The sequence below is a fragment of the Oncorhynchus keta genome, unplaced genomic scaffold (assembly GCF_023373465.1).
Source record: "Oncorhynchus keta strain PuntledgeMale-10-30-2019 unplaced genomic scaffold, Oket_V2 Un_contig_972_pilon_pilon, whole genome shotgun sequence".
Lineage (NCBI taxonomy): Eukaryota > Metazoa > Chordata > Actinopteri > Salmoniformes > Salmonidae > Oncorhynchus > Oncorhynchus keta.
In genome coordinates this window covers 155001-165907 of record NW_026290654.1, presented here as the reverse complement: position 1 = coordinate 165907, position 10907 = coordinate 155001, and the positions used below count along the sequence as shown (strand labels likewise).

Sequence of the window (10907 nt, the reverse complement as noted above, 5' to 3'; positions counted from 1 at the left end):
TTATAATAAAGTGTATGATGCCATGCTACTGCAGTGTATGAGGATGGCATGGGACCTGATCTTCATTAAGTTTGTGAGCATACTACAGTATTTGAAACGTCTGTAATGACAAAGAACGTATTTTAAAAGACTGTAACACCTAGTGTTTGTGAGCATTGTACTGCATCTTCCCTTTTGTGGCATAGGCTGCATTAGGCTCTTTTTAGCCATAGTTCAAATCCCCGCTGCAGCTCTCATTTTCTCCTACTACATTAGTGGCAGCGATGGGATCATGTCCAGTGGTCTTACATGGTGCTGGGGAAACATCTCACTGCACTTGGGGGCTATGTGCTCAAGGATATGTCTTAAGAGAGGGAATACTGTAAAATGTATCTAAGTGGTTAGAGCGTTGGGCCACTAACCGAAAGTTTGCTAGATCAAATTCCCGAGCTAACAAGGTAAAAATCTGTCGTTCTGAACAAGGCAGTTAACCCACTGTGCCTAGGCCGTCATTGTCAATAAGAATTTGTTCTTAACTGACTTGTCTAATGAAATATTCTCGTTCGTTTTTTTATTCTCCAGCTACATGACCATTTAGTGGGGTTCAAGGCCTCACAGACACCTTCCCTCTTCTGACAGAGCAATACACCGTAGGTCTCCCAGACCATAGGCACACTTGTTATTAGCCACTGCTGTAATAAAGGGAATCCTCCTGGGGTAGGTCAGAGCCAGTGTATCAGATGGGGAGCTGTGAAACTCACTGCTCAGCCTGAAGTGTCGCCCCTCGTGCTGTTGAAGGCCTTTTTCAATAGCTTGATGGGTTGGAATGCTTCAAGAGAAAAGCCAAGTGTGTTTGGGTGGGCAGAGATTCTTGGTTCAAGTCTCAGTATGAGCTGAACCAGGGGGAAGTGGTATTGGCTAAACTAGCAACATGATGTTCTTTACACTTGCTTACCTAAGCAGTTGGGGTTCAAACCAATTATGCATGGTTTTGAACCCACGGAGGTACACACCTTAGCTCACAGATCACTGCATCTGTTCATAGCCCATCCAACTACCTCATCCCCATATTGTTATTGACTTTGCACCCCAGTATCTCTACTTGCATATTCATCTTCTGCACATCTATCACTCCAGTGTTTAATTGCTAAATTGTAATTACTCCGCCACTACGGCCTATTTATTGCCTTTACCTCCCTAATCTTACCTCATTTGTACACACTGTATATAGATGTTTTTCTATTGTGTTATTGACTGTACGCTTGTTTATTCCATGTGTAACTCTGTGTTGTTGTTTGTGTCGCACTGCTTTGCTTATCTTGACCAGGTCGCAGTTGTAAATGAGAACTTGTTCTCAACTGGCCCACCTGGTTAAATAAAGGTGAAATACATTTTCAAAAATAAATAAAAGGTCTCAAGCCCACCTGTACAGTACATCGGATGGTATTTTTTTAAAGTAACAATTGTAGGGTCTATGTCAGAGATCAATGTTTATGTTACTGTTTAGGATTGTGCATTGGCACCAATGTTCCCTCTAATCAGAGTACATGCACATGACAGAGCCGTAATCTACACAGACCAATGTGGCATAGCCAACCACATCTGCAGTAGGTCTATATGCAAATAGACTATTGTCATATATGGATCTATGCCATTTACTTTGAACTGGGCTGTGTTTACAGCTGTGGTCCTGAGTAGATGCGCTTGTTTTGAGATCAAAGAAAGAACTGCATGTAGCCACTTGTGTACATTTTGTTCATATCCTTTGGTAGTTAGTGAGTTATTAGCCCAGTTATAGATCATTAGTAGTCAACAATAGGAGAGTGATTGTTAGTGAGTTATTAGCCCAGTTATAGATCATTAGTAGTCAACAATAGGAGAGTGATTGTTAGTGAGTTATTAGCCCAGTTATAGATCATTAGTAGTCAACAATAGGAGAGTGATTGTTAGTGAGTTATTAGCCCAGTTATAGATCATTAGTAGTCAACAATAGGGGAGTGATTGTTAGTGAGTTATTAGCCCAGTTATAGATCATTAGTAGTCAACAATAGGAGAGTAATTGTTAGTGAGTTATTAGCCCAGTTATAGATCATTAGTAGTCAACAATAGGAGAGTGATTGTTAGTGAGTTATTAGCCCAGTTATAGATCATTAGTAGTCAACAATAGGAGAGTGATTGTTAGTGAGTTATTAGCCCAGTTATAGATCATTAGTAGTCAGCAATAGGGGAGTGATTGTTAGTGAGTTATTAGCCCAGTTATAGATCATTAGTAGTCAACAATAGGAGAGTGATTGTTAGTGAGTTATTAGCCCAGTTATAGATCATTAGTAGTCAACAATAGGAGAGTGATTGTTAGTGAGTTATTAGTCCAGTTATAGATCATTAGTAGTCAACAATAGGAGAGTGATTGTTAGTGAGTTATTAGCCCAGTTATAGATCATTATTAGTCAGCAATAGGAGAGTGATTGTTAGTGAGTTATTAGCCCAGTTATAGATCATTAGTAGTCAACAATAGGAGAGTGATTGTTAGTGAGTTATTAGCCCAGTTATAGATCATTAGTAGTCAACAATAGGGGAGTGATTGTTAGTGAGTTATTAGCCCAGTTATAGATCATTATTAGTCAGCAATAGGAGAGTGATTGTTAGTGAGTTATTAGCCCAGTTATAGATCATTATTAGTCAGCAATAGGGGAGTGATTGTTAGTGAGTTATTAGCCCAGTTATAGATCATTATTAGTCAGCAATAGGAGAGTGATTGTTTCCTAAAAGAGCACAAAACATGTACATTTCTAGACATCTCTAAAAGCAAGTCAAGTAAAGAGCTTTTTTTTGTCCTAAAGGGGCAGTGTTGTATTTTGAAACAGGCTTGAATGGGCAGAGGGTAGCTTCATTTGTCTGATCCGTTCAATAATGGTGTGGGAATAATAATGCATTTTATTTTGTAAAGTGGTTTCTTGCATTAAACAACACAACATTTTCAGTCACCTTGTCTGAAGGTCAAGCCCTGCATTTTTCCCCCAAAAGTCTCATGGAATGTAGGCATTGAACACAACACATTGGCTGCTGCTGTCGGCTGTACGATAGAATAGCTATTAAAGTGTTATGGGATGCATTTTCTTCATTGTTGTTTTATGGTAGGCCAATCTGGTACGTCTACATTACGATCAAATAGCCACAGTAGCCTACTTGGCCCCTGGATTTCATACTTATTTTGTTCTGTGGCATTTCTAGGAAGGAAAAAATGATGAATGCCATCGAAAAGTATTCGAATACCCCCCCTCCTCCTCCGGAAGATGCCAAGACAGTCTGGGTGGTGACTTCCGGCTTGCTGAAGAAAGTTGGGCTGGGGAGGTTTGCTGGCTCCTGGGTTTTGCAAAATGGATAGCCAGGGAAGGAAAGTGGTGGTTTGTGACAATGGAACCGGGGTAAGTTTATGAGTGGAAAGCTGCATATGACCGAGTTCTGTTCATGCTATATTTTTCCAAGGCAGAATGGCAGGAGAACATTTTTATCTGAAACAGGAAGTGGATGATGTGTTGCTAGCGCTCTAACGTTAGCTAGTTAAGTCGGTGGGTAACGCTAGGCAGGAATGTCTGTCCGTTTTTACAATGATCTACCGCTGGCTAGCTATGTTGTCATCTCCCAATACATTCAATAAAAATCAATTTCACGGTGCAAAAACTAAATCGGCCTGTTAACTCAAACCTATTAAATCGTTTGACCCAGCTTTCGTGTTAGTTAGTTAGCTGGTTAGCTAGTCTAGTTAGGTCAGCTAACTAGCGTTAGCCAACTAACTACATTTTTACTCAATGTTGATGTCGACATGTTTTGAATGTTTTGTAAATTCACATGTGTTTATACTGGTCCTTATGCCTCAGGTCATAACGACAGAATTAGTTAAGCTAGTTCACGTTAACCATAACCCATGCCTGTGTGTTAATAGCTAGCTGGCAATATCCGGTAGGATTTCCAATATTTTTTTTTATGGAACGCTATCGGGGCTGCGCTCCTCCTGACAACTGTTTCTAGGGATTCTGAGGTCCCTCCGTCATTTAGGACATAGGTAGTAAAAATAGCTTACAGTACTCGGATCCTTCAAACCTGGATACACCAAAGGGGTCTTAGTGGTTGTTTTTGGATTGTACTTCTGACTCTCAGCGATTTGAAGCGATGCTGGCATAGTGTGTATGCAGCTAAAAAGTGCTCACTGTGAAGGGCTGAAGAAATGAGTCAAGCGGAAGTGAGACTAGTTTCTTAACCACAGCTAGGATTCTAATATACACACATTCACTGCTAGGCTACAGCTTGTGACCCTTACTCAAGTCTACTGAAGCGAACGTCACAAATGTTATCAGTAATTGCTTTCTGATGCCCGAAGAAGTGTGGACTATAATTTTGCCTTAACTTAATCTCTTGTTACTTCTGGGTAACTGAGATTAGGCATAATAACTAGGCTATTTTGCTTTGGGGAGTTCAAATAAAGCCTTTGTCTTCCACATTTGCCTCATCTCTCCAAATCCTCTTCACCTGTGCTCACTCTCTCTTCCTCCTGTCTTTTAATTCAAACCAGTCCAATACAAACAATATTTATTCACATGGAAGGAACAGACCAGTATTGCCAGGGCAATATACAGTGTTAATATATATATTTTTGAATATATTATCTCTTTCTCGCTCTCTGTATCTTTATTTTTAATCCCCAGGAGGCCTACCAAAAGGCCGACATTGTATATAAGAATTTGTTCTGACTTGCCTAGTAAAATATTTTAACTAAAGAAAATATATAAATATCTCTCTCTCTGTCTCTCTCTCAGTTTGTGAAGTGTGGCTATGCAGGCTCCAACTTCCCCGAGCACATCTTCCCTGCCTTGGTGGGCAGGCCAATCATTCGCTCCACAGCCAAAGTGGGCAACATTGAGATTAAGGTAATACTACGAAGCTATCCTCTCCTGTGCAACACTCCAACGTTGGTTCAAAAGTTACCCCGACACAACAACTCTATTCCTGGACCAAGAAGCATGGACTAGACTTACTCTCATCTATGTCTGTCATACTGACTCCCTGAGTCCAGTAACACCTATTTTTAAAATGACATCCCTTCCTCTCTCTTTGTTTTACTGGCTGACTCTCTACTTTATGTTCCACCTCCTTCACCTGTCATCACATGATGAAGTAGAATATTCAGAAGATGGTAAGTGGTGTGAGTTCCTGGCTGGTGTGTGCAGGCCCATGTCCTCCCTGGTTGCCTAACGGGGAGAGCGAGTGATGCTGTGTTTTTTACTACATTTGGAGTGCATTTTATTTGTTGTTGTTTTCTATATTTAATTAGTCTCTAATTGGTGTTTTATTTGGCTAATTATAACATTTTAAGTACTTCTGTGGAGAAAAATAGATTCCTAATTACGAGGCAGACAGAAATCTAGAAATCTAGAGTCCACTCATTTCACTGTTTTGTTGTTCCTGTTTTTCATCTCAAGTTAGTTTAGCAGAAGGAACTTGAATGCTACATGGCCTGTGTCTGAAATGACATCCTGTTCCCTATATAGGGTCAGCATGCCCATCAAGCCCACGTACCCGTAAAGTCCACGTACCCAGTAAGTCCACGTACCCAGTAAGCCCACGTACCCATTAAGCCCACGTACCCATTAAGCCCACTTCCAGCTTTGGATTCAAATGTATAATAAAAAACTAGTTTTATAATCAACTTTTTCTGCTGTTTTATGTTTCAGCCAATTAATCTGGTTGTTATATCCATAACAGTTTTTATTCTTAGCCAATCAGATGTTTCATTATTAAGTTATTGAGTTGTGTGCCCCTAGTGGCCAATTTCAAAACTGAATAAAAAAACGTTGGTGTTGAGTCAACCCTCAGATAACAAATTGTTCAGACATTTTTTGGTACCTTCTCAGATAAGTGATCATACTTTCATTTAAAATTAAGAAAGGAATGTGCCTATATGCACATGCAGTGGTGGAAAAAGTTCTCAATGGTCATACTTGAGTAAAAGTAAATATACCTTAATAGAAAATGGCTCAAGTCACCTAGTAAAATACTACTTGAGTAAATAATTATAGTTAAGTATCAAAAGTAAATGTTATTGCTAAAATATAGTATCAACTATCAAAAGTAAAAGTATAAATCATTTAAAATCAGCAATGAATATAAATGTTCTACCACAACAAAAAAATGTTATTTTGGGGAAGCATATTAGATTGTGAGTTTTCGTATGTGAACAACTTCTAAGACCCATTCAGCTGTTCCCAACTCACTTCACTTGCGCTAGAGGGAGACTGTCCCGGCTGGTGTTAGCTCATGTGCAGATCACACCCCTGGTGCTAGCTCATGTGCAGATCACACCCCTGGTGCTAGCTCATGTGCAGATCACACCCCTGGTGCTAGCTCATGTGCAGATCACACCCCTGGTGCTAGCTCATGTGCAGATCACACCCCTGGTGCTAGCTCATGTGCAGATCACACCCCTGGTGCTAGCTCATGTGCAGATCACACCCCTGGTGCTAGCCCATGTGCAGATCACACCCCTGGTGCTAGCTCATGTGCAGATCACACCCCTGGTGCTAGCTCATGTGCAGATCACACCCCTGGTGCTAGCTCATGTGCAGATCACACCCCTGGTGCTAGCTCATGTGCAGATCACACCCCTGGTGCTAGCTCATGTGCAGATCACACTGCTGGTGCTAGCTCATGTGCAGATCACACCCCTGGTGCTAGCTCATGTGCAGATCACACCCCTGGTGCTAGCTCATGTGCAGATCACACCCATGGTGCTAGCTCATGTGCAGATCACACCCTGGTGCATGTGCAGATCACACCCCTGGTGCTAGCTCATGTGCAGATCACACCCCTGGTGCTAGCTCATGTGCAGATCACACCCCTGGTGCTAGCTCATGTGCAGATCACACCCTGGTGCTAGCTCATGTGCAGATCACACACCTGGTGCTAGCTCATGTGCAGATCACACCCCTGGTGCTAGCTCATGTGCAGATCACACCCCTGGTGCTAGCTCATGTGCAGATCACACCCCTGGTGCTAGCTCATGTGCAGATCACACCCCTGGTGCTAGCTCATGTGCAGATCACACCCCTGGTGCTAGCTCATGTGCAGATCACACCCCTGGTGCTAGCTCATGTGCAGATCACACCCCTGGTGCTAGCTCATGTGCAGATCACACCCCTGGTGCTAGCTCATGTGCAGATCACACCCCTGGTGCTAGCTCATGTGCAGATCACACCCCTGGTGCTAGCTCATGTGCAGATCACACCCCTGGTGCTAGCTCATGTGCAGATCACACCCTGGTGCTAGCTCATGTGCAGATCACACCCCTGGTGCTAGCTCATGTGCAGATCACACCCTGGTGCTAGCTCATGTGCAGATCACACCCCTGGTGCTAGCTCATGTGCAGATCACACCCCTGGTGCTAGCTCATGTGCAGATCACACCCCTGGTGCTAGCTGCCATGTGCAGATCACACCCCTGTGCAGATCACACCCCCTGGTGCTAGCTCATGTGCAGATCACACCCCTGGTGCTAGCTCATGTGCAGATCACACCCCTGGTGCTAGCTCATGTGCAGATCACACCCCTGGTGCTAGCTCATGTGCAGATCACACCCCTGGTGCTCACACCCCTGCTCATGTGCAGATCACACCCTGGTGCTAGCTCATGTGCAGATCACACCCTGGTGCTAGCTCATGTGCAGATCACACCCCTGGTGCTAGCTCATGTGCAGATCACACCCCTGGTGCTAGCCCATGTGCAGATCACACTGCTGGTGCTAGCCCATGTGCAGATCACACTGCTGGTGCTAGCCCATGTGCAGATCACACTGCTGGTGCTAGCCCATGTGCAGATCACACCGCTGGTGTTAGCCCATGTGCAGATCACACCCCTGGTGCTAGCCCATGTGCAGATCACACCCCTGGTGCTAGCCCATGTGCAGATCACACCCCTGGTGCTAGCCCATGTGCAGATCACACCCCTGGTGCTAGCCCATGTGCAGATCACACCCCTGGTGCTAGCCCATGTGCAGATCACACCCCTGGTGCTAGCCCATGTGCAGATCACACCCCTGGTGCTAGCTCATGTGCAGATCACACCCCTGGTGCTAGCTCATGTGCAGATCACACCCCTGGTGCTAGCTCATGTGCAGATCACACCCCTGGTGCTAGCTCATGTGCAGATCACACCCCTGGTGCTAGCTCATGTGCAGATCACACCCCTGGTGCTAGCTCATGTGCAGATCACACCCCTGGTGCTAGCTCATGTGCAGATCACACCCCTGGAATGGCGATTTAAGGTGTTTCGATGTTCTAATAATTTGAAAGAATTCTCATAAAACAAGGTGTTTTAATTAGCGTATGTTTACTTTGATTTTGAAACACATGTGGGTGTTGATTATATCAAATCAAATTTAATTTATATAGCCCTTCGTACATCAGCTGATATCTCAAAGTGCTGTACAGAAACCCAGCCTAAAACCCCAAACAGCAAGCAATGCAGGTGTAGAAGCACGGTGGCTAGGAAAAACTCCCTAGAAAGGATCCCTAATATCCCTAATCAATGATGATATCCCTAATCAATGATGATATCCCTAATCAATGATTGATATCCCTAATCAATGATTGATATCCCTAATCAATGATGATATCCCTAATCAATGATGATATCCCTAATCAATGATGATATCCCTAATCAATGATGATATCCCTAATCAATTTTTGATCTATTTATTTATTTTAATTTTATTTTTTTAACCAGGCAAGTCAGTTAAGAACACATTCTTATTTTCAATGACGGCCTGGGAACAGTGGGTTAACTGCCTGTTCAGGGGCAGAACGACAGATTTGTACCTTGTCAGCTCAGGGGTTTGAACTCGCAACCTTCCGGTTACTAGTCCAACGCTCTAACCACTAGGCTACGCTGCCGCCCCAATGTTGATATCCCTAATCAATGAACATGAGCATAACTGTCTTTTGTCGTCGTTTAAGTTGATTAAAACACAAACACTACAGTTGTGCACATTGTGCATCTAACCCTGGTGCCTTCACCAAGATTAGAAACCTCGGTGCCTTCACCAAGATTAGAAACCTCGGTGCCTTCACCAAGATTAGAAACCTCGGTGCCTTCACCAAGATTAGAAACCTCGGTGCCTTCACCAAGATTAGAAACCTCGGTGCCTTCACCAAGATTAGAAACCTCGGTGCCTTCACCAAGATTAGAAACCTCGGTGCCTTCACCAAGATTAGAAACCTCGGTGCCTTCACCAAGATTAGAAACCTCGGTGCCTTCACCAAGATTAGAAACCTCGGTGCCTTCACCAAGATTAGAAACCTCGGTGCCTTCACCAAGATTAGAAACCTCGGTGCCTTCACCAAGATTAGAAACCTCGGTGCCTTCACCAAGATTAGAAACCTCGGTGCCTTCACCAAGATTAGAAACCTCGGTGCCTTCACCAAGATTAGAAACCTCGGTGCCTTCACCAAGATTAGAAACCTCGGTGCCTTCACCAAGATTAGAAACCTCGGTGCCTTCACCAAGATTAGAAACCTCGGTGCCTTCACCAAGATTAGAAACCTCGGTGCCTTCACCAAGATTAGAAACCTCGGTGCTCTCTCCAAGATGTTTGGAGTGGACAGGTTGATGCAGAGAGAGAAGAAGATGATCAGGGTTGAGTGACATCAGTGGTGGACGAACATGCAAACAAATGAGGGACAATGAGACGACTATTGGGCGACTACTCGTGCACTTTTGGCTGAGGGTCTTGTCATATTGTGTTTTATGGTCCCCCACCAGTACCTTTAATACAACCGTAGAGGGAGATTTTAAACTGTCTTGGTTTAGGAAGACACGTTGAACTTATTAACAACAGTAGTAGTACAGCAAATGTCAATCAGCTTTCAGATAATGAATTGAAAGTTGTGATGGTGTTTGTGATGATGGTGTGTGTGATGATGGTGTGTGTGTGATGATGGTGGTGTGTGTGATGATGGTGGTGTGTGTGATGATGATGGTGTGTGTGATGATGGTGGTGTGTGTGATGATGATGGTGTGTGTGATGATGGTGGTGTGTGTGATGATGGTGGTGTGTGTGATGGTGGTGTGTGTGTGATGTGATGGTGTGTGATGGGTGGTGGTGTGTGTGTGGTGGTGGTGGTGGTGTGTGTGTGTGTGGTGGTGTGTGTGTGGGGGATGATGGTGGTGTGTGTGTGTGGGATGATGGTGGTGTGTGATGGTGTGGGATGATGGTGGTGTGTGTGTGTGGGATGATGGTGGTGTGTGTGTGTGTGATGGTGTGTGTACATAGCTGTTGATTGGCAGAACAGACAGGATGGAAGCAGCAGGTCTTCATTGAAAACACATGGCACTGCCAGACGGGGGTTCCTTCAGTGCCTAAACACACTGTATCAACTGTTTCTCTAACCTGGTCCTAGATCTGTTTGTCCCAACCATTGACCATAGCAGTTGGCACAAGTCAAACCAATACAAACAGATCTGGGACCAGGCTACGGTTTCTGAACGTGTCAAGTAGCTTCCGCGGCAACAGTTTTCTAGTCTGCACTGCTGACCGTCAGGCTCAGTGTCTGCCAGTGAAATAGGAAACGTTGTACTGTGTGACTAACACTTGGCTAACCAATCATGTAGCGATTCCCAATGGTTTCCTGGTTTGCATGTAACTCTGACTGAGCCTTGCTCAAATGAGACTGAATCCGAACTTGACCTGCATGCAGATTGTCAGGCAAACTTCTCATTGACGTCAACGGTGTCCGTGTAAGTTACTTGCATGTTTCTCAAGTTTAGGATTGTAGCCCTGTCCTCTGGTCAGAAAGGGAACAGGTTTTAAGAGTGAATGCATGGGAACATGCTGTTTTTTAAAATAATGCATGCTGGGTAATTGCTAATGGATGTGACTTG

The 10907-nt window shown here is 43.9% G+C and overlaps 1 protein-coding gene across 1 annotated transcript in view; it reads left to right on the top strand.

Annotated features, from left to right (window-relative positions):
- The first annotated feature begins 3263 nt into the window (after positions 1–3263).
- LOC118379151 (actin-related protein 2-A-like) overlaps positions 3264–10907 on the top strand; it is a 23684-nt gene continuing 16040 nt past the window's right edge. The window contains exons 1-2 of the mRNA XM_052513107.1: positions 3264–3404; positions 4794–4904. Coding sequence (XP_052369067.1) covers positions 3357–3404; positions 4794–4904 — 159 coding nt within the window. The 5' untranslated portion in view covers positions 3264–3356. The remainder of the gene's footprint in view (positions 3405–4793; positions 4905–10907) is intronic.